At 49.5% G+C, this 22,894-nt stretch overlaps 1 protein-coding gene across 1 annotated transcript in view; it reads left to right on the top strand.

The window, feature by feature from the left end:
- The window catches only part of EPHA2 (EPH receptor A2), a 40,104-nt gene extending 23,618 nt beyond the window's left edge, over positions 1–16,486 (top strand). Inside the window, 13 exon segments of the mRNA XM_020973018.2 lie at positions 122–237; positions 1,011–1,164; positions 1,620–1,719; positions 2,606–2,661; positions 2,926–3,051; positions 4,270–4,455; positions 5,741–5,802; positions 5,930–6,139; positions 6,838–6,862; positions 6,865–6,986; positions 8,308–8,501; positions 9,474–9,629; positions 15,225–16,486. Of these exon segments, the coding sequence (XP_020828677.1) occupies positions 122–237; positions 1,011–1,164; positions 1,620–1,719; positions 2,606–2,661; positions 2,926–3,051; positions 4,270–4,455; positions 5,741–5,802; positions 5,930–6,139; positions 6,838–6,862; positions 6,865–6,986; positions 8,308–8,501; positions 9,474–9,629; positions 15,225–15,330 (1,613 nt within the window). The 3' untranslated portion in view covers positions 15,331–16,486.
- Positions 16,487–22,894: the final 6,408 nt, after the last annotated feature.

Here is a 22,894-nt window from a genome sequence, read left to right on the forward strand (position 1 = left end):
ATAGAGAAGCCTGGATATGGAGTCATCATCATCTGGGTTCACTGTTTGGGCTTGTTCTGCTCCCTCCCCTTCATCACCCCAAGACTGAGTCTCAGGACTCTGTCACTCATGTGTCACACAGAGCCCCCCAAAGTGAAGCTGGACAGCCGCAGCACAACCTCCCTGACTGTGTCCTGGACTATACCACTGAGGCAGCAGAGCCGGGTCTGGAAATACGAGGTCACCTACCACAAGAAGGTAACTGCATCTGGGAGGGCAGAACCCCTGGAGTCTCATAGCATGAGCTAAGGCCCTCTTAGCTCATGGGATAGTGCCAAAGAGATGCTACCCATTATGGGTCCTGGAAGCCCCTTAGAACATGGAATGTCCAAGCTGGGAGGGGCTTTAGAACATAGAATATCAGAGCTGGGAGGGCCCTTAAAACACAGAATATCAGAGCTTCCAAGGTCCTTAGAACATGGAATATCAGTGCTGGGAAGGGCATTAGAACATGGAATGTCTGAGCTAGCAGGTCTCTTAGAACTTAGAATGTCAGAGCTAGAGCAAACTTTACCATTACCTAGTCCAACGCTCTAACTTTTCCGAGGACAAATCTGATGTCCAGAGCTAGAAGGCCCCACAAATTGTAAATAATCCAACAGGGATTTGAACCCAGACTGAGCCCAAACTCGCTCTTTTTCCTCATCCCCACCCTGCCTTTCTGAGAATTAGACTCCAAGGGGCCATGTGACCCAAGTTCTAGTTATTAGCCTCCTAGCAGCAGATGTGACCAGGGCTGATCTCCTCACCCAGGTCCCTCATGCTCTGTCTAAGGACAAAGAGGGCAGTGAAACTAAGCATCTGGGCTTCTGCTATAGGGAAATGTTTTTTCGCAGGGACAGGGGATGGCATCTCTCTGTACTCTTTGCACCTGATGGCTTCTGTTGGGGGATGCTTGGCTCCCCAGGAATCAGCCCTGTGCCTTCTGGCTGCTTAGCTAAATACATACCACCCTCTTCTTCCCCCCATAGAAAGACACCAACAGCTACAATGTTCGACGGACTGAGGACTTCTCTATAACCCTGGATGACCTGATGCCAGATACCACTTACCTGGTTCAGGTTCAGGCCCTAACGCAGGAGGGCCAGGGTGCAGGCAGCAGAGTGCATGAGTTCCAGACCCTCTGTGAGTTGGGAGCCCTGAGGGGTGATGTGGGAAGAGATTTCTGGACATCAGAATGGAGGTTCCCCTCAAAGTGATAGCTATGACCTTAATACATAGAAGGATCTCAAAGCACTTAAGAGATGATGGCAAGCTCTTATTGTGAGTAAACTTAGACCTTAGCAACCTAACATTGACTGGCCTTGGGGTCTCAGTAGATTTTAGGAACTTAGAAGTCCCTGCAGAGAATGAAAATGGGAAGGACAGGTGGACAGCAGGGCCCACTTGAGTGAGTCCAAGGTGCTTTGAGCTCTTTCTGCCTCATGAAGCTTACTTGGAGTAGGGGCCCGGGCTAGCCTTAGGGCTCTGGTACCTGTCCATCAGTGTGCCCCAGTAGAAAGGAGGGACAGGGGGATTCCTAGAAACCCTCTTCCTTCCCTCCTCACTCTGGTTTGTTTTCTTCCCTCCTTGTTTTATAGCTACTGAAAGTTCAAGCAATATGGCGGTGATTGGTGGAATACTGGGTGGCTTAATCCTACTCCTAGCCTTGGCCCTGGCTGGACTTTTCATCCACCGAAGGTAATAATAACAATGATAAATGATGAATAAATAATACTCGCTCACATTTCTGCAATGTTTTCAGGTTTACAAAGACCTTTCCTCCCATCACTTCTGTGGGGATAGTCAAAGGTTATCACATCTATTTGACAAAAGAAGAAATGAAGATTTAGACTCATAAAATGTCTTTTCCAGGGTTACACTGTTCAGGAGTGAAGCAGTGTGGTATAATTGGTGGAGCACTGAGCTTAGAGTCAGGAAGGCCTAGATTCAAATCCCACTCCAGGCTATGTGACTTGTGTGGAAGTCTCCTTAATGCCTCCATGCCTCTGTTTCCCCATCTGTAAAATGAAAGGGTTGTACTAATGTCTCTCAGGTTCCTTTACTCTGATTCTCTGAGGGCAGAAATTGGACACCACCCCTTCTTTCTCACTTCCCCTACTCCTCTGGCCAATCTTGGACATATGTCTTTCTTCCCTCCTATTCCCAGGGCCCCCTGTCTGACTTTGCAAGCCTGAGATGCTCAGAGGAATGGCCACAGGGGTCTCCCCAGCCTAGGCTCTGGCCTGTAGTGAGGGAGGCCATGCCCAAGGCTAGCCCTACTTGTTAATTAAACTTGTCATCATCATTTCTGAAGTGTCTGTGTATGGACATTTCACCTAGGCCGGAAAGGCTAATTAGGACTAATGATCCCAGGTCTAATTATGGCCACTTAATGGGGAAGAAAGGGTCATAAGGAGTAAAGGTGGTGAGCATACAAATGGGCACATGGCAATTTGCTCTTAAGAATTTCCCCATCCTTCTTCTCCTCCCAAGAGAAGGGGGTGGATGGGATGTGGGACACTGAGCCAGGGCCCTTAGGCCAGGCCATGTCCTGCCCCCACCTTGGTCAATGTTGAAATTTCAGGAGGAAGAACATGAGAGCCCGGCAGTCATCTGAGGATGTATACTTCTCCAAATCAGGTAAATCACGACCTCCCTTTCTATGCTCTAGCTCCACTCTTCTTTCCAAAGCCCGTTCTGATTCCAGCTCTGGTTAGGCCTCTGGTCAGGCTCCTCTGACCAACTTCCCCACCCACCACCCCCCATTCTAGCCAATGACATTGACCCTCAGTGTGGAAGAAACGCTGAATCAAGTCAGAGAAATCTTGTATCTGTTGCCTCTTCCCCCAGCCTTGCTCAACCTCCCAAGCATAATGTCACCCACACCTCTTCTCCCCTCTCTAGAACAACTGAAGCCCCTGAAAACCTATGTGGATCCCCACACCTATGAGGACCCCAACCAAGCTGTGCTGAAATTCACCACGGAAATCCACCCCTCCTGTGTCACTCGGCAGAAAGTGATTGGTGCAGGTGAAGGAATGCTCCTCCCAGCTGCCCTGTTCCATGTTCTCTCTTCTCTTCCAGCTTAGAATCAGACAACTTCAGTGATGAGAGCAGAGAACGTCAGAGGTGGGAGGACCCCTAGAACAGGGAATGTCAGAGCTTGGAGGACCCCTAGAACAGGGAATGTCAGAGCTTGGAGGACCCCTAGAACAGGAATGTCAGAGCTTGGAGGACCCCTAGAACAGGGGATGTCAGAGCTTGGAGGACCCCTAGAACAGGGAATGTCAGCTGGGAAGGCCCTTAGAATAGGGAATATCAGAGCTGGGAGGTACTTCAGAACACAGAATATCAGAGCTGGAAAGACATAAGGATAGGAAAGGATTTTCATAAATTCACAGGATCACAAATCTAGAGGTCATCTAGGTTAACCTTTTCATCTGACATATGACCAGAGATGTTGTGTAATTTACTCAAGGTCACACAGCTCACAAGTGGTAGATCTGAGGACTGAACTTAATTCCTCTTACTCCAGATGCAATGTTCGAAATTTCCTCTGTACCACATTTCTTGTCATAATCATAGGATTTAGAGTTAGAAAGGACCTTAAAAATCACCTAGGCCACCCCTCCCATTTTATAGATAAGGAAACTGAGGCTCAGAGAAGTCACATAACTAGTAAATGGCAGAGTCAAGACTTGAACTCAGGGCTTTTGACTCTTGGTTCAATGCTTTTCCACTCTGCCATCCATTCTCCCAGTGGGTTTAAAAACAGCAACAGCAGCTATAACCCTGTGAGACAGATGTATATTATCTCCATTTACATATGAGAAAACTGAGGCAGACAGATGCTAAGTAAAAATAATATAGCTAATAATAGCTACATTTATGTAGTGCCTACTGTGTGCCAAGAACTGTGCTAAGCGCTTTACAATCATTTGATTCTCACAACAACCCTAGGAGGTAGATGCTATTATTACCCCCATTTTGCAGATGAGGAAACTGAGGCAGAAATCTGTTAAGTGACTTGTAAATGCCTGAAGTGAGATTTGAACTCAGCTCTTCCTGACTCCAGGTCTGGTGTCCTAACCACTTCTCCGTCTAGCTGAACAATGGAAGTGAGAGATAGAACATGGTGGTTGATGATAACTAGGTCCCAGAGTCCCAGCTGCCTCCCCTCTGTCCTAGGCAGAACTCAGGGCAGGGCTGCAATTGCTCAGCCTTCACTCCCCTCTTTTTTCCCAACAGGTGAATTTGGGGAGGTTTTTAAGGGGTCACTGAAGGCTTCAGGGAAGAAGGAGGTACCTGTGGCCATCAAGACCCTTAAGGCGGGCTACACAGAGAAGCAGCGGGTGGATTTCCTGAGTGAGGCCAGCATCATGGGCCAGTTTAACCATCACAACATTATCCACCTGGAGGGAGTAGTCTCCAAATGTAAGTACCCCCTACTTTGTTTGGGGGGCAGGGATGCTGAGGAAGGAGCCCGGATTCATTCACTTTCAAGAGTATTGAGGACCAAGAGCTGAGAAGGACCTTGGGAATCTCCCGGTACAGAAGTGGAGGCCCAGGGTGGATGAGGGGCTTGCTTAAGGTTGTACAGGGAGTAATTAACCAGGAAGGAATTCATACCCAGCTCCTCTGACTCCAAATGCAGTGGATTTTTTCCCCCCTGATACACCAAATTGCTTTTCATTCCTTAACATTTCTGGAAGAAAATACAAAGATAACTATAACACACTTGGAGCCCCCATGAGCATAGAATCTAGCAGAAGGCGCGTGGTGGACACACATATGCACGTGCACACCATGAATGTGGTGCTAGTGAAAAATAATGAAAACCAGAAGACTGTATGACGGACAGTGAATGAATGATGCAGTATACTGCATGAGGGCCAAAGAAAAGTTAACTTGCTGGGGTCATCAATTACGAGCTTAGAGGCCAAAAGTCCAAGCCCATTCATTTTATGGATGAAGAAACCGAGTCATAGAGAGGGGAAGTGATTTACCCAGGGTCACAAGATAGTATATCTTTAAGGCAGGATTAGAACTTGGTAGGGTGGGGCAGCTAGGTGGCCCAGTGGATAGAGCACTGGCCCTGGATTCAGGAAGACCTGAGTTCAAATCGGTCTCAGACACATAACACTTACTAGCTGTGTGACCCTAGGCAAGTCACTCAACCCCATTGCCTAGCCAAAAAATAAAATAAAATAAAAAAAGAACTTGGTAGGGCTAGTACTCTGTCCGTTGCACCACCTAGACTTCATGGGAAGGTGGCCCTTCCGCTTATTAGCTTATGTCCCCCCAAACCTTAGCACAGTGCTCTGCATAGATAATAAGTACTTAGGAAATGTTTTTCAACTTACTAACTGAATGGGTGAAATGGGCCTTGAAGGGTGGGTAGAAATTTGAGAGGTTAAGAATGGAGGCAGGAGAAAGTTATATGCTGTGTGTAGGAAATAGAGTGAACAGAGAAGGGAAGGAGTTGCCTGTGTCCAAGGGATGGCAATTAGCTCTGTTTGGCTGGGGACACGGGTTAAGGATCCCTATTATGCAATTGAGGCATGTAGGGGTTAAATGACTTGCCCAGGGCCACACAGCTAATAAATGTCTGAGGCTGGATTTGAACTCAGGTCTTCCCAACTCCAGACCCAACAGCTCTATCCACTTTGCTACCTAGATGAGAGTTTTCCCTACACTAGCTCTCCTTCTTCACCCACAGACAAGCCCATGATGATCATAACGGAGTACATGGAGAATGGTGCACTGGACAAATTCCTTCGGGTGAGTCTTTGGGGTCCATGCCATGGTCAGGGGAGGACTGGATGTCCCAGGCACACCCAGACATGGTAGGGTTACAGTGGTCTGCTTGCCTTCGCACACACTAACCCACCATCTCTGGGGCCTCTAGGAGAAGGATGGCGAGTTCTGTGTGATCCAGCTGGTGGGCATGCTACGGGGCATCGCATCAGGCATGAAGTACCTAGCTAGCATGAACTATGTGCACCGGGACCTGGCTGCCCGCAACATCCTCGTCAACAGCCAGCTGGTGTGCAAGGTGTCTGACTTCGGGCTCTCCCGGGTCCTGGAGGATGACCCCGAGGCCACCTACACAACCAGCGTGAGTGAGCTTGGGGTGCCCAGGCACTGGGTGGGAAGGAGCCAGGTCTGGGCACAGCCAATGCTCTGATCTCTTGGTGGACTAATGGACCTACCTTGTTACAGAAAACTGAGAAAACTGCCAGACCATGCAGATTTTCAAAGAATTTCCACATTTATTAATGCTTACACCATCCCTGGGAGGGAGGTATGCTAGGTGAAGAAACTGAGGCATGGGGGAGGTGTTAAATAATGTTCAGATAACATAAAATGTCAAGAACTAGGACCCAGATCTCCTACTTCCTGACTGTATAGCCATAAGATGTTAGGAATAAAAGGGAACTTGGATGATGGAATGTCAGAGCTGGGAGGGCCCTTAGAACACAGAATGGCAGAACTGGAACAGGAACCTTAGAGATTTCAAATCCAAGCCATTTATTTCATAGGTGGAACCTAGAGGAACAGAGAGTTGAATTGAGGAATTTAATGATAGCTTTTGGCAGCAGTGCCGTTAAAACCTCCCTCGTCCCGCATTCAGGAATGTGCCTGGTGAAGTAGAAATGGGCCAAGCAAAGAATATTGAGAAATAAATCCAAAGGAGAATTGATTCCCTTCCTCCCAGCCCCCCTCACCCCTCTCCTCCGTTTGAGGCTGGAGCACTTGGCCTCCTGGCATGCTGTATCTGTCCGGTAACACAGCCCTTGTGGCTGTCCTCTGCAGGGCGGGAAGATCCCCATCCGATGGACAGCCCCGAGGCCATCTCCTACCGCAAGTTCACATCAGCCAGCGATGTGTGGAGCTACGGCATCGTCATGTGGGAGGTGATGAGTTACGGAGAGCGACCCTACTGGGAGCTGTCCAACCACGAGGTGGGTGTCTGGGCACCTGGTGCACCACGAGCATCCTGGCTCAAACCCTCCAAGGGTCTGTGGGACATTCGTAGAATTTATGCAGAGCTGAGGGATACTGCAGCTTATGTGGTTCAGCCTCCTTGTTTTCCATATGAGGAAACTGAGGCCTAGAGAAAGAAGGCTTCTTTGTCCAAAATGTCACAGGTAGGAAATAGCAGAGTCAGATTCAAAGCTGGGTCTTCTAAGGCAATAGCACCGTGAGCCCTTCTTCCCATCACTCTCTTAGAGACATCCATATGGCTCGGCCACCCAAACTCTGCGCTGAGGCTGGGGCTGGGTCTGCCTCCAGAATGACCTTTTCCTTCCCTCTGCCTGGACCTCAGCAAGAGATTGAGAAGCATCTTCTTCAGCTCCCTATTTATTAAGTGCTCACCATGTTCCAGACATAGTATGGATGTTAAGAGCTGGGGATACAGATACAGGCAAAAAGAGAGGCAGTTCCTGATCTCTGGGAGCTTGTATTCTAACAGTGGAAAATGACAGAAAATGGAGATGAAAAGCAAGGCTGGGGTGGAGTCCAGAAGGTCAGAAGCTGAGCCAGGGGAGGAGCAAAGGATCGTGGGCCCGGGCCCTTCCTCACCATGGAGGTTTGGGGAGGGAGTTGCCAGAGGGAGAGAGGGGATGCGGCAGCGGAGGGGCCTTCCAGGGTGAGAAAGGCCCACCCTCTCTCTATTCTGGTCTTCTCTATTCCCTCACCTCATCTGCCCCTTCCTACCTTGCGTAGGCCTCCATGCCTGTAACACATGACCTCCTCACGTCTGCTCATCGCGTTTGTATCCCTGGTGCTAAAGAATGGAGCCTTGCATACAACAAGCACTTAATAAATGCTTGTAGAAATAGAGAACGTAGGTCTTGTCCTTCCTTTTAGATCGTAAGTTCCATAAGGGGAGGAACTGGGACGCTTTTTTACCTTCATTTCCCCAGTGCTGAGGAATGGAGACTCAGGCTGAACACAGAGACTTTCATGCAATAAGTGCTTAATAAATGCTTATATACACAGGATGTCCCAAAAGTCTTTGTGCAGTTTTAAGCTCATACACATGCCTATAGTATACTGCTGGAAGGGACCTTAGAGGTCATCTTGACCAACCCTCTCATTTTTCAGCCAAGGAAGCTGAGGCCCAGAGAGATTAAATGTCTTGCCCAATGTCACAGAGACAGGATTTGCACCCAAGTCCTGGGATTGGATTCCCCCATTTGGTCTTGTTAATTTTCCACAAAGTTCTAAAACTCCTTGCCTTCTCTTTCTTTCCCTCCCCCCCCGCCCACCCCGCTGTAGGTGATGAAAGCCATCAATGAGGGATTCCGGCTGCCTGCCCCAATGGACTGCCCCTCGGCCATCTACCAGCTAATGATGCAGTGTTGGCTGCAGGAGCGGGCACGGAGACCCAAGTTTCCTGACATTGTCAGCATCCTGGACAAACTCATCCGGGCCCCTGAGTCTCTCAAGACCCTGGCAGACTTTGACCCCAGGTAAGCCTCTGGGGGGATCCTGAGGAATTGCAGGGTGGTGGTGCCCTAATCCCATGGCTCGTGGCCCCTGAAAGCCCCTGGGCATAGCTGGCCAACTGCCTGAGAGGATGCAGAAGCTGCCAGGAACAGCTCTCACCCCCACTCAGCAGGTGGCAGGTGCCAGCCTTTGGGGCTGGGCACATGGACCACCTATCCTGAGGAAGGAGCTAGAGCACCCTCCTCCTCCGTAGCTTCCAGGGAGGCAGGAAGAAGCCGTGTAAGAGTACTATCAGAGGCTGTGCCAAGAGCAGCTTATGCCAAGGAGGGCGGCAGCTCCCCGGGGGGAGGGCAATGGCTGGGAGCTGCCTGCAGGGCAGGACCCAAGGCAGGCATCCCTGTTGGCACCAGCTGCTGACGCGAGCTTCCTTCACTGGGTATGAGGATTCCCCCTGGAGACCAGGCTGGGCTGAGCAGGCCCATGCCAGCCATAGGAAAGGAGCTAGGAGGGGGATGCAATCATAGGACCAGAGATTTTCAAGGCTGGGAGGTACCTTACCTAGCATGAGGCCATGCCCCTCTTTTCTCATATGAGGAAACTCTGGCCCAGAAAGAAGAATGGACTTACCCAAAGTCACTCAGCAGTGACTTTAATATTGGAGCTTGGACTAGAAACGTCTTCTGATTCCCAGCCTGTCAATCAGCCAACATCTATTAAACACCTACTGTATGCCAGGCACTGTGCTGCTGGAGATCCAAACCCCAAAGTGAGACAGTTCCTGCCTCGAGGAGCTTATATTCTAATGGAGGACATAACACCCAGAGGGCAATGGTGACCACAAAGAGAGTGGTGCAGGGTGGTCAATGGCGTTCTTTCCCAGGCCAGAGATCTCCTCCTTAGAGCACATTGCCTCTTCCGCAGCCATTGGCCTCCTCTGCCCCCACCCCAGGCCTAACCCTTACTCCCACGGTCCTCAGCCGGGTGCTTTGTTCCAGGGTGTCCATCCGCCTGCCCAGCACCAGCGGCTCTGAGGGCATTCCCTTCCGCACTGTGTCCGAGTGGCTGGAGTCCATCAAGATGCACCAGTACACGGAGCACTTCATGTCGTCTGGATACAACGCCATTGAGAAAGTGGTGCAGATGACCAACGAGTGAGTGTCCCTCCCCACGGCCTGGCCTGCTGCCTGGGACCTGGCTTGGGCGTCCACTGCTGGGGGTCCTGAGGGATCGGAGATCAAGAGGGGAGCAGGGCGATTTGGACCCTGTTACCCGGCCCCAGAACGGAAGCCTCCAGAGCTGGGAGGGCCCTAGAACACAGGATGTCAGAGCTGGGAGTGCCCTTAGAACAGAGAATGTCAGAGCTGGGAGGGCCATTAGAACACAGGATGTCAGAGCTGGGAGGGCCCTTAGAACAGAGAATGTCAGAGCTGGGAGGGCCCTGAGAACACAGAAGGTCAGAGCTGGGAGGGCCCTTAGAACACAGGATGTCAGAGGTGGGAGGGCCCTTAGAACACAGGTGTCAGAGCTGGGAGGGCCCCTAGAACACAGGATGTCAGAGCTGGGAGGGCCCTTGGAACACGGGATGTTAGCTGTGAAGGAATGGTAGAGCTTTTTCAGTCATTTACAGAGGAGAAGACTGAGGAGCCGAGAGGGGAAATGATTTGCCCACAGTCCCGAGGCTAATTTGCTGTGGAGCTGAGACCAGATGTCCTTGTTCCAAGTCCAGCTTCTTTCCATCTCCTCTGCTTCTCCTGTCTCCGTCTCAGAGGCTGCCCGAGCCCACAGGGGAAGTGGTTCAGGGAAAGGAGCCTTGGAGCAGGGCCATGAGCAAAGGCAGTGACTGGGGAAACCAGCTTCATCTGGTTTCTGAGTTGTTTAAAGCTGGGCTTAATGCCTGCTCCCCATCCCTGGGCCCCTCCCTGCCTTCCTGCCCCCTCCGAACCATCCAGTGAAACAAAGCCTCCCTTCTCCCCCGTTTCTGTCCCTGGCTTCTGCCCTTCCAGAGGTACCAGGGAGAAGGAAACAGGCTGGATCTGCTCGGCACCCTGGCTATTATCATGACAGAGTTCAAATCATAAGACCTGGATTTGAATGTGGCCCCTCATCCTTATTACCTGTATGCCCTTGGGCAAATTACTTGCCCTCTCTGGACCTCAATTTCCTCATCTGTAAAATGGGGACAGGTTGGACTAGATAATTCCTGAAATCTCTCTGAACTGTAAATCTTACATGTTGACCCTTTAATTCAGAGCTAAAATGGCTCATGGCCCATTCTTAGAAAATGAAGATCTCTCTCTCTCTCTCTCTCTCTCTCTCTCTCTCTCTCTCTCTCTCTCTCTCTCTTTCTCTCTCTCTCTCTCTCTCTCTCTCTCTCTCTGTTTTGCCTCTCAGCCTCTGTCTCTCTGTCTCTGTCTCTCTTTCTCTCTCCCTCTTTCCCTCTCTCTCTCTCTCTCTCTCTCTCTCTCTCTCTCTCTCTCTGTTTTGCCTCTCAGCCTCTGTCTCTCTGTCTCTGTCTCTCTTTCTCTCTCCCTCTTTCTCTCTCTCTCTTCTCTCCTCTCTCTCTCTCTCCCTCTCTCTCTTCTCTCCTCTCTCTCTCTCTCTCTCTCTCTCTCTCTCTCTCTCTGTTTTGCCTCTCAGCCTCTGTCTCTCTGTCTCTGTCTCTGTCTCTCTCTCTCTCCCTCTTTCCCTCTCTCTGTCTCTCTCTCTCTCTCTGTTTTGCCTCTCAGCCTCTGTCTCTCTGTGTCTGTCTCTTTCTGTCTCTCTTATTCTCTCTCTCTATTCCCATTTCTAAATTAAATTCTCTGATCCCTCTCCCTCTAAGCTTCCCAGCCCCTGGCCAGGTTCCTGACAGCTTTCAGGGTTTGGATCCTTGACAGGACATCTTGGAAGAGCTGCATCCTTCTCTCTGGTTTTGGGATTGGGGACCTTTCCCGGCATGGCATGGCTGGGCACTTGGGAATAGGGCCATCCATAGACTGCTTCCCCCTGGGGCCAGCTTCCTTTGAAGCATGGGACCTGGTAAGGGGAGAATTCTACTAACCCACCCCCAAAGCGGGGGAAATCACCCTTAGTGGCCTTTTGTGCCTCTAAAAATAAATGACTATTTAAGCAGCCGAATTTCTGAGAGGTCAGAGGTCTCCATGAGAACAGGCCTCTTGCCTGGAAAACAGGCCCCGAGAGGGATTTGGGAATCAGTTGATGAGGTCAGAGGGGAGAGCTAGAGCCTTGGATCCTAGATCTGGGCTGGTCCACGTATTTCCCCGGGGGACACCCAGGAAAGCCACTTAAGACATCTTCTTGGCCAGGCAGCTGGAAGTAGACCCTGCTCGGGTCTCATCTCTCACTCCCCAAGGGATCGCATGTGGTGAGAAATAGCTTGGGATGGGGGGGTACATGGGGGAGGGGAAGATAAACTTGGGAGACTGCAGAGAGTTAATTAGATTAAGGCGAGGAGAGGAGGGAGCTCTGGAAGAGGCAGAGCTGGGAATTACTTTATTTTGCTTCTGCAGCGAGGTGCTGGGGGCTGTGTGTCCACGGGCCAGACATCTCCTCTCTGTGCCTCAGCTCCTGTCTTTTTAAAATATGAGGTTTAGACTAGATGACATCTAAGACTCCCTGACGTTCTATGCTTTAAGACCCTTCCCACTCTGACATTCTATATTCTAAGGTTTCTCTGAGATCTACACTTCTATACATATCTTCCTCCTGATTTTTTCTCTGCTCCAAATCCTGTTTGTGAGAGGGGGAGAAACTACCCTACACTGCCCCCACTCACCCCCGGAAAAAAAAAAGAGACAATTCCTGTCCGAAGAGGTCAGCAGAAAAAGGTTTACAGGAAATGTACCCTCCAGGAAGAATCCCCAAATACCCCTGGGTTCCCTTTGCTAATTGATTTCCCACAAGCAGTCATCTCTTGGTTTGATGAGTTTGGGATCATTTAAAATTAAAGTATTAGATTAAATTCTAGAAATTATTCCAAGCTCTCTTCCCCCTACTCATATTTGTACCGGGTACTGAGAAAGCCTGAGCCTCATGACTCATTCTCCTCTGACTCCTTCCTTTTGATGGAAGAGTTTTATTAACAAGCCAAGGCAAGGCAGAAACTTACCTAGATTCTGGATGGGGAAACTGAGGCAAGAGTAGACTTAGGTTGGGCACCAGTTCCCTTGTCCCTGGACAGGGCCTAGGGATGGATAGCTCCTAGCACTGAAGCTGTTGGGTTGGAGGCCTAACTGTAAGATCACCCCTTTGTCTCTGGAAGAAGATGGAGACAAGAGTCAGGTGTAGCTTTCACATAAGGCAATGGCGTTGAGGTGCTTAGGATAGTGAAGGTGGGGGAGGGGAGCACTCAGGAGGGAGGATCTGGATCTGGTTACCAGTGTCTACCACACAAATCCTTTCATAGAATAGCAAAGCTAAAAAATGACCTTAGAATGCAGAATGTCAGAGGGGCCTTAGAACAGAGAACATCAGAGCTGGGAGGGCCCTTAGAACAGAGAACGTCAGAGCTGGGAGGGCCCTTAGAACAGAGAACATCAGAGCTGGGAGGGCCCTTAGAACAGAGAACGTCAGAGCTGGGAGGGGACTTAGAACAGAGAACGTCAGAGCTGGGAGGGCCCTTAGAACAGAGAACATCAGAGCTGGGAGGGCCCTCAGAACACAGGATGTCAGAGAAGAGGAGGCCTAGAGGGCAGGAGTCATGTGATCAAAGCTATACAGACTTTATCCTGCCCACACTATGGGTTGTGGGACCAGATGACCTTTCAGTCGCTTCCAGTTCTAAGTCTGTGATCCTATTATTTCATCAACCAGAAGTTCAGTTCAATTAGATGAGTACTTATTAAGTCCCTACTACGTGCAGGAAGCAATGGCTCCCCTCCCTGATGTATGTCAGCACTCTAGAGGCAGACAACCTGGGTTCAAATCTCACCTCCAATGCTTACTACTTGTGTGACCTTGGAGAAGTCACTTCACCTGCCTTCAGTTTCCTTATCTGTTGGGACCCCCTCTAGATCTAGGTTCTGTGAAGAATACTGTCTAGATTTCTTTCTGATAGCCATGGTTGTATCCTGGAAAAGAGTGGCATGTGTTCTGGGCTCTCTAGGAGGGTGATGGTCTTCCTGGGATGGGACAGAGACTGAGTCCTGAGTGACAGACCACCCTGATCCCTAGACCTTTCTGTCCTGAGGTCTGGGTCTACCTTTCCCTGTTCAGCACACCTCGCTGGTAGCTCCCAAAGCCTGTGGGAAAATCATGTCTTAAGAGATGCAAATAGAAGCAAATACCATATAATTAGCTCTTTTAACAACCGAGAGCCTGGACCCATAAAAACTTGGGTGTTTTCATCTGTTTGGGGCTGGTGGGTGATGATGGCGGCAGGGAAGAGTAACAAAGATCATAATAAAAAATCCTCTCTGGGACTTTGGGGGAGCATGGGGCAGGTTTGTACACAGGGGCAGAGGGGAAACAGGAATAGGGAAAGGGAGGGGGGCTGGGAGAAGGCCAAGAGCCTTTCAGAAAGAGGAAGAGTTATAGCTGATCGTTCATGGATATCTGGACTGAAAGGTTGGGCTTTCCAGACTGAGACCTGAGTATCTCTGGCAGCCTGGGGTATCTTTTGTGACTGGATGAAGGAATTTTTTTCTCTATGCCCTCTGTCTCCCTGTATAGTGGGTAGAAGGAAATGCCCCAGGGAGAAACTGGGAAGCTTGGTTATTCTTGTTAATTGATCCGAGATCACTTGGATAGAGTGAGGGCAAGCTGGGGAGACATCAAGACTTATTCTGGGAAACCACACCTACAGTGGTGACATCTACAGGTGGAGGAGCATGGGCAACTCCACTGGGGTTCCCTGTCATGGACATCCCCTGCTTTGGGCCACCAGTCATTCCAGCCACACATGGAGACATTCAGATGACTCTCCCCCCATCCCTGCCACCCCTACGTTTCTCCAGGTTTGTTATCCAGGAGAAATAACCATCAGAAATCGGAGTTTGCAGTCCCTGAAAGAGCCCAAATGAGGACACCGCCCCTCTCTGGGGCTCAGTTTCCTAACCCATAGAATAATAATTATTCTCTAAGTTTCCTCCCAGTTCTGACATTTTATATTCCAAGGCTCCTTCCATCTCTAATATTCTGTGTTCCCTGGTCCCTTCCATCTCTGAAGTTCTATTTTCTAATGGAATTGTGAACCCTTCAAGTGCTGACATCTTATTTTCTAAGGTCCCACCCAGCTCCAACATTCAATGTTCAAAGGTCTCTTCAAGCTCTGACTTACTATGTTCTAAGGTTCCTTACAGCTTTGACATTCTAAATTCTAAGGTCCCTCTAAGCTTTGACATTCTCTCTTTTGAGATACTCCTTCTCTGACCCCGAGATCTGCTATTCTATGGTCTAAGGTCCCTCCTGGCTCTGACATCCTATGTTCTAAGTTCCCTTTCACCTCTAAGTATTCTTTATTTTAAGATTCTTTCCACCTTTGATTCTCTATTCTAAGATCTCTTCCAGTTTGGACATTATGGGTTCTAAAGTCTTCTGGTTCTAAGGGTCTGTGGTTCTCTGTGGTGCCATAACACTCCCTCTCTCCCTCCCACAGGTCCCTTCTCCCGACCTCTCCCTCCCTCCCACAGCTCCCTAAATCCTCATTTTGCCCTCCGGTTCCCACTTCTCCTTCTCTTCCAAACCTTCCTTCCCTCCTTCCCTCCCTCCAGTCCCTAACTCTCCCTCTCTCCCTCCCTTCCACGCAGCGACATCAAGAGGATCGGGGTCCGCCTGCCTGGCCACCAGAAGCGAATTGCCTACAGCCTCCTGGGTCTTAAGGAGCAAGTGAACGCCGTGGGGATCCCCATCTGAGCAGAGCCTCCCAGCGTGGGACAGGAGGAGGGGCCCAGGGAGGAAAGACGCTCCTGCATCCCTCCATGCTCCTTCACAGCTGATGGCACAAATGGGAAATACTTGAAGAAACTCAGAATTAAAACAAACCATGGCCTCCTCCCTCCTGGAGGAAAACTGGCTGCTAATCAAGGAGGGGCATAGCCACCCTGCTGGCCCCTGTACCATCCTTCCCTTGCCCCCTTCACTAGATGTTTGAAGTTCCTCATTGATGCTGCCCCCAGGATGCATCTGTGTCCAAGGGCTTCCCAACCCCTTGCTTGGGGGTGTCTGATGCCCCTACCCCAGGCCGGCTTACTACTGGGGTGACAGCCTGTTTGAGGTTTCTCTTCAGCCTTCTTCTGCTTCTCTGAGAAAGGTATCGAGCACTTAATTGTACTTTCTGGGAAAAGCAAATCCCTGACTTGTGGCATTTCCAAAACTGCTCCGTGGGCTTCTTTTACCCACAAGGCAGTGGGGAGGGGTGGTCCAGGCCTAGACCATCCCCATGGGAAAGGGGTATCCCCTCCCTATTCACTCTTTATAAGAGAAAAGAGCCTGAACTGGACTGAAAAATTAAAAACCCAACCAACACCATGGAGACCAGACCACAGATGGATGAACAAATCAACTTCGGGGCCTCAGCGGCCCGCTTCCTCTTTCTGTACCATTTCCTATAATTTGGACCATCCCTTCCTACTTCCCCCCCTATCCTCCAGCCCGAAGTACTGTTTGGCTGTGGCCTGTAAGGGTTTCATTGGGTTGTATTTTTATTTTATATATTTTGTACTTTGTAGAGAGTGTGTTTGTGTGGGACCCTGCTGGGGGTGAGACAGTGGGGGGATGGGAGGGGTCCTGTATCTGACATTCCTGAGTCTGGGAGGAAACAGGCTGGCCAGCCTGCACAGTCACATGTTATGAACTTCCGAGGGATGGTCTTCCTTTTCCTCCCTCTCCGTTTCTTCCGGCCTCCTGCCTCACTCCCATCAATGATGGTCACTAATCTGTCAGTGTTAATCTCGCAAAGGTTGGTGTTTTGTGGGTTATTTTTTTTGTGCCATTAATTTATTATTTTTTATATTTATTGTTAGAAATTAATTATTTCTACATCAGATTAAAGTTGCGATTGGTTTCCAAATTTGCCCATGGTGTGCCTTTGTTTCAAAGGGAATTGATAGGAAACAGGTCTCCTAAGCCAAGGGAGGCAGCAGGATTCAGGGGAAGGAGTAATGGATATGGAGTCAGATGGTCTGGGTTCAAATCCCTGGTCTGCTCCTTGTTACCTAAATGAGCAAGTTGTACCCCTCTGGGTCTCAGTTTCCCTATCAGTAAGATGAGAGTGTTGGGTTAAAATTCATTCATTTATTCATTTGATAAGATTTATCAAGCACCTACTTTTGCTAAGCCACCAAGTTAGGTGCTAGAAATACAAAGATAGAAACAAAACAGTCCCTGTCCTCAAGAAGCTAACATAACAAAAAAAATAAATAAAAAGAAAAAAGAAAAAAAAAGCTAACATTATATTTGGGGGGAGAAAGGGAATAGGAGACAGAGAAGTCAAATACAAATATATATACTAAGTAATTTCCTGGTGGAGGACACCAGAGTAGGCTTCCTGTAAGAGGAAACGTGAGCTAATCTTGAAAGGAAGATAGTACTCTTAAGCAGGGAGGAAAGAGTGCATTTCAAGAGTAAGGGACAGCCTTGGCAAAGGCACAGAGGTGAGAAATGTATGCAGAATCATCAAGTGAGTCAGTTTACTCCGATCATGGAGTACATAGAGGAGAGTGGTGTGCATCAAGCCTGGAAATGTAGATAGGAGCCAGGCTGTCAGAGGCTTTGAAGGCCAGATGGAGGAGTATGTATTTTATCCTACAGGTTGGGAGGGTATCATTGGAATTTCCTCAACCCAAGGGTGACCGAAGCAACCCAGTGCTTTAGGCATATAAATTTGGCCACTGTGTGGAGAGTAGATTGTAGGAAGGAGAGATTGGAGGCAGGGACTCTAATTAAGAAGGCTATCGCTAGGGGCGGTGAGGTGCCCAGCGGATAGAACACCATCACTAAAATAAGGAGGACCTGAGTTCAGATCCAGCCTTTCCTATTGGCAGTGTGTTTTGGTGGAGGGAGGCATGGGCAGCTGTCTGACTCCCAGGATCAATGCTGCCCTTTGGGGAGCTCCTACGCTAAGCCAGCAGCTTCCATTTCCTCCTTAGATAGTGTGGAAATCCTCCAATCTACTCGCCTCAGTTCCATCGGGTTGGGGGGAGGTTTCGAGTTGGGCACCCTGGGCCCAAGTGCCAGCTTTGCCATTAATCATGTGCGGGACTTTGGACAGCTCACTTCCTCACGTGGGCCTCGGTTTCTTCATCTGTAAGAGGAGGGAGAGGGGTAAACTAGAGGGCTTCCTAGGTCCCTGCCAGCTGTAACTCTGATCCTATGTCATAGGAGCCTGTGTTCTTCATCTCCAAATCTTGTATTTTTTCTTCTTTCTTTCCAAAGCACTATTTGTGCAGCATCCTGGCACATAGCAAGCATGTGCTGCTTACTGCCTGCCTTTGCTATGCTCTCTGGGCCTCAGTTTTCCCTCGATGTAAAATGGGACAATCATTCTTGATCTCCACCACCCCGTCACTGGATGGTTGTGAGGAGGGTGTTTCGTAAATACCAGAATGGGTTCTAGAAATGGGTGTTGCCGTGATCTCACTGCTGCCAGCACAAGTAAAGAGAGAGCCCCGGGCAGGGCACTTACTCCCGACCCATCCCCATGTGGGATTTTCATAACCTTCTTAATACAAGACTCAGGGATCCTTTCCTTTCTGCCTCGAGTTGTTTCTTCACAGGCTGTGTTTGATCGCATCTCCAGCAGTTCCCATCACCATCCACACAGAGGCATCCCATGGGGCATTCAACACCTCTACATTCTCTGGGCCTCAGTTTCCTCTTCTGTAAGAAGTGAATGCTTGCTATATCACATTGCTTACCATCTCAGGGAGAGGGGAGGGAAGGAAGGGAAAGAGGGAGAGAATTTGGAATTCAAAATTTATAAAAAATGAATATTAAAAATTGTATTTATGTGTAATTGGGAAAAACGTTTTTTAAAATAAGAAAAAAGTGAATGCTTAGTACTACCTTCCTCTGACGTAAGGAAAGCGTTTTGTAATAAGAAAACAGTGGTGATAGGACAGTGGAAACAAAAGTGGTTCTGAAGTCAGAGGACCTGGGTTCAGATCCTGACCACTCACTCTGCCACTTCATTTCCTTGGGCCTCAGTTTCCTCACCTATAAAATGAAGGGCGTGGGTTAGATGGCCTCAAAGTTCCCTTATAGGCCTTTGTTCATAGACACACCCTTAACAACTCCTCCTCTGAGGTTCCAGAGCAGAGGTTCAATTCAATTCAACAAGCATCTATGAAGTGTCTACTGTGTGCCAAGTGAAATGCTAAACAATACAACACAAAACTGAAAACTAGTCCCTGTCCTCAAGGGGCTTACGTTTTATGGGAAGAGACAACATACTCACAGGTAAACACAGAATAAATATTTTTTAAACAATTCAGCCTGCATTATGCAACATTTTCTCCACCCCTTTCTTAAATCTAGACAGCCGACACAATAAATCAAGTTCTGATTTGTCACATTTGCTGATTTCCAAAGTGTGTATGCACACCCTGAACATTTAACAACCAGCTCTCTGCAGCCAGGATGAGCTGGCTGAAGCACAGCTCTAACACAAAAACCTTTTGTTTTTTTCTTTTCCGTGTGTGTGTGTGTGTGTGTGTGTGTGTGTGTGTGTGTGTGTGTGGCAACTGAGGTTAAGTGACTTTCCCAGGGTCACATAGCTGGTAAGTGTAATGTGCCACCTAGCTGTCCCTTACAAAAACCTTTTCATTTTAAACCTGGATATCTCCCTGGCTTCTGATTCAGTTGATAGAAAGCACTTTGAGCAAATACATAACTCAGTAGATAAATAGTCATTTTTGGTGTGTGTGTTGAGGAAGGAGTCCAGGAATGGAGCCCTAACAACTATTTTTCTGTAGGAGGAGGCTTTGGGGATAAGCCTTGAAGGGCTCGAGGAGTCCTGGAGAGTGGAGGTAAGGATGAGGGCATTCCACGAATAGGGTATACAGCCTGGGCAAAAGCAAGGAGAGGAGAGATGCCTTCTTGCATAGGGAACAGAAATTAGGCTGATTGGAGCAGAACGTCTAGAGCTTAAGGAGAGCCAGGTAGTGAAGGGCTTTTGTTTGTACTTTCTCCTAGAGGGATGATCTTGTCCAGCTCCCAGGCTTGCCTCTGACCTGCTTGTAGAGCAGAGGTGGGAGTGGCAGCTGAGGGCCAGTCAGGCCAGCCTCCTGCCTTTGACTTTGTCCCATGGTCCCTGATAGTTGGATCCTTGGGGATAGGGGTGGGGGTGGGGTGCGGAGGGCTGCTCAGGGATGCAGATGGACTCCCTTCCCCTTGCCCAGCCCCTTATAGACACTTCATCAACGCTGGTTGACTTGACAGAATCGTGGCGAGCTGGGCCTCCAGCTCTGGTAGGCCTGTTTGTAGGATTTCTCTTACAAAAGCTTTTATTCATATTTTCTCATCTCTGCTTCCTTCAAGTCCCAGCTAAAATCCCACCTTTTCTGTGGATTATTTCCAACTGATCCTCTCTATACCTTTTTTTCTACATAGTTATTTGCAGGTTGTCTCCCACATTTGCCTGGGAGCACCTTGAAAGCCAAGGGACCTTCTACCATTCTTTATATCCCTTGTGCTTAGCCTGGTGCCCAGTGCATATTAGGTGCTGACCAACATCATTTGAAAGTCACAATGCTGTATTGCAGACACACAGACAAGAATCGCAACGCAATCCAAAGCCTCTACCCTATAACCGCAGTTCCTGGTCCTGATTCTATGGATCGGGGTGGAGAAGGGAGGATGATACCATCATAAGTCAGAGCAGGAAGCAGGCACCTCATATGGTGCCATATAAGGACTTCTTCAAGCAGCCACGGGGGTTGAGAAGGCTAAGAAGGTTGGGGGGTGGGGGTGGGGGGATCCAGTATCTGAAGGGCTGTCCTGCGGGGGAGGGATTACATCTACTCTGCTTGATCCAGGTAGTGAGTAGGGATTTGAACCCAGGCGCTCTGACCCCAAATCTAGCCTGCTGTTCTGCTAGGCTGAGATGCTGAGAAACTGTTGTAACTTGGCTTTTGAGCAGGCTTAATTTACCTAAATTGGAGCCCACTGCTACCACATGGTAGGGGACACAGTGGGCTCCATGTTAAGCCTGTTCAAAAGCAGGGTTACCCTGAGAACAAATACAGTTAGATGTGGAAGGGGCCTTAGAGACCATCCCCTCATTGGACAGAGAAGGGACCAGGACGAGGACCTAGGGCTTCTGCCCTGGCCATGTTCTTTCTTAGTGTGCCTTGTTGGCCTCTTCCTAGGGGTGAAGGAACAACAGGGGCCCAAGACCCTGGATACTCAACTGTCCTGGGGTCTGGGTTCCTGAGACCTGGCATGGCCCAGCTTGGAGACATTACTTCTACTACCCGAGGAAGTTGGAATGATCTTCTTTGCCATGTTGGCCTCTGAGGCCAAGACCAGAGGGTGTGCCTGATGGGGGAATGAGTAGCACGTGGCAAGCTAGGCTTTCTGAGTGGAAGGGAGGATGGGAGGAGATGGGGTCCTTTACTTAGCCATTGAGTGAAAAGGGATCCCTATCTGTGAAAGTTTCCTCAGTTCCTCCTTTGTAAAATGAAGAGATTGGAGTCAGAATCCCAGTGGAGAGCACTTTTCAGCTCTGTGTCTGTGGTCTTCTGAGTCACAGGATGCCGGGAGTTGGAAGGGACCTGAGTTACTCCCTGGTCCAACCCCCCGTCCTCCATTTTCATAGGATCAAGGTTTAGGTTGTAAAACATAATGACAGCTCAAATGTCCATAGTGCTTTGAGGTGTATAGTGTACTTTTTACCAGAACTCTGAGGTAGTTCTGTCCCCATTTTACCTGGGGAAACTGAAGCACGGAGTAACTTGCTTATTGCCACATAGCCAAGTAACTGGAGGGGCCTGCTGGAGACAGTCTGATTCTCAGATCAGGCCTCTTTCCTCTGTAACCCAGCTGCTTGCCTGTCACTGCAGTAGGACTGGAGAGGTAGGGTGTGACAGGGCAGGCACGGCAAAACCAGGCTTTGGCTGGCAGCCCAATTAGGCGTCAAACAAAGTGTACACGAGGTAAAGCTGGGTGGAGCTGGGAGCCTGGGCACAGCTTCCAAACCTGCTCTGCTGGCCCAGGGAGTCATCTCTCTCCCGTTAGTGGGAGGGCAGGTCCTGTTTGCTAAGCTGGACTCTAGGAGGCCTTCCGGGTTGACAGCATGTGTCTCCCATCAGCGGGCTGGTCCGCCCGGGCCTGGGGATTAACCCAGACCACTTGTACAACCAGCCTGGCTTCCCACAGGAATCTGGGCCAAGAGGGCACCAGGAGGCCAGAACCAGACCCTGTCCCCGTAGCGGCCGCCAATGACGCGACTGGCCCCAGAGACAAATTACAGCCGGGGCCCCTGGGGTCAGGGTTTTGTGTAGAGAACTGGGGAAGCCACTCAGTGATGGGGCCCTCTACCGATACACCCTCCGGGTCACAGTCGGATCTTAGCGACCATTCGGCCCGACACCCTCTTTTTCGGGGAGGGGGAAACGGAGACTCACAAGGGGAAAAGGCTTACCCAATGTCCCATAAAGTAGTGAGGGAGCAGAGTTCTAATCCAAACCCAAGTGTCCCACTCCCTGGACTTGAGTCTGAATTGAGCTCTGCGAGGTGTAACCTTGGGTAAGTCACTATACCTCAGTCTCCTCAGCTGTGAAATGAGGGAATTGGGCTAGATAGATGACTAGCTTCTAATAGTTTCCCCTCTACTGAGGATGTAGCTTATAGACACACTATTAATGTACATGTTACATCTTTCCACTAGAGTGTAAGCTCCTTGAGGGCAGGATGGGTTTTTGCTTTTTCTTTGCATCTCCAACACTTAGCACAGTGCCTGGCACATAATAAGTGATTAATAAATGCTTGGTGACTGGTCCCTTTCAGATCTGCATCTGTGATCTCAGAAATAAGACTCCAGGGGGAGCAGATTTAACAGGGAAAAGACCTTAGAGTCCACTTACTACAGTCCCTTCCTTTTACAGAGAAAGAAACTGAGGGAGGCCTGCCCGAGGTCACCCAAGTAAGAAGTAGCAAAGCCGGCATTCAAACCCAGGCCTTTGCCCCCAAATCTAGAGCTTTACCCACTGGACCATGGGCACGGGCATGCTGAGCTCCCCAAGAATGGAGGACCTCAGAGAGATTCATGTACATTGGATCAAAGACAATTGGAAAGGGCCTGGGGGCGGGGCAGATCAGGAGGGCTCCCCACCCATCTGTCCTTACCCTCGGCGGGATGAGAACCCATGCTACAGATATGGGTGCAGGGGGCCCAGCGTGAGCAGAATTCTTCATATTAAGCTTGATTTCTTCATCTGAGAAATGGGGTGTAGCCTTCCCCCCCCTCTCCCCACCCTTG

This window comes from Phascolarctos cinereus, unplaced genomic scaffold (assembly GCF_003287225.1).
Source record: "Phascolarctos cinereus isolate Bilbo 61053 unplaced genomic scaffold, phaCin_HiC Scaffold_726;HRSCAF=1367, whole genome shotgun sequence".
Classification (NCBI taxonomy): Eukaryota; Metazoa; Chordata; class Mammalia; order Diprotodontia; family Phascolarctidae; genus Phascolarctos; species Phascolarctos cinereus.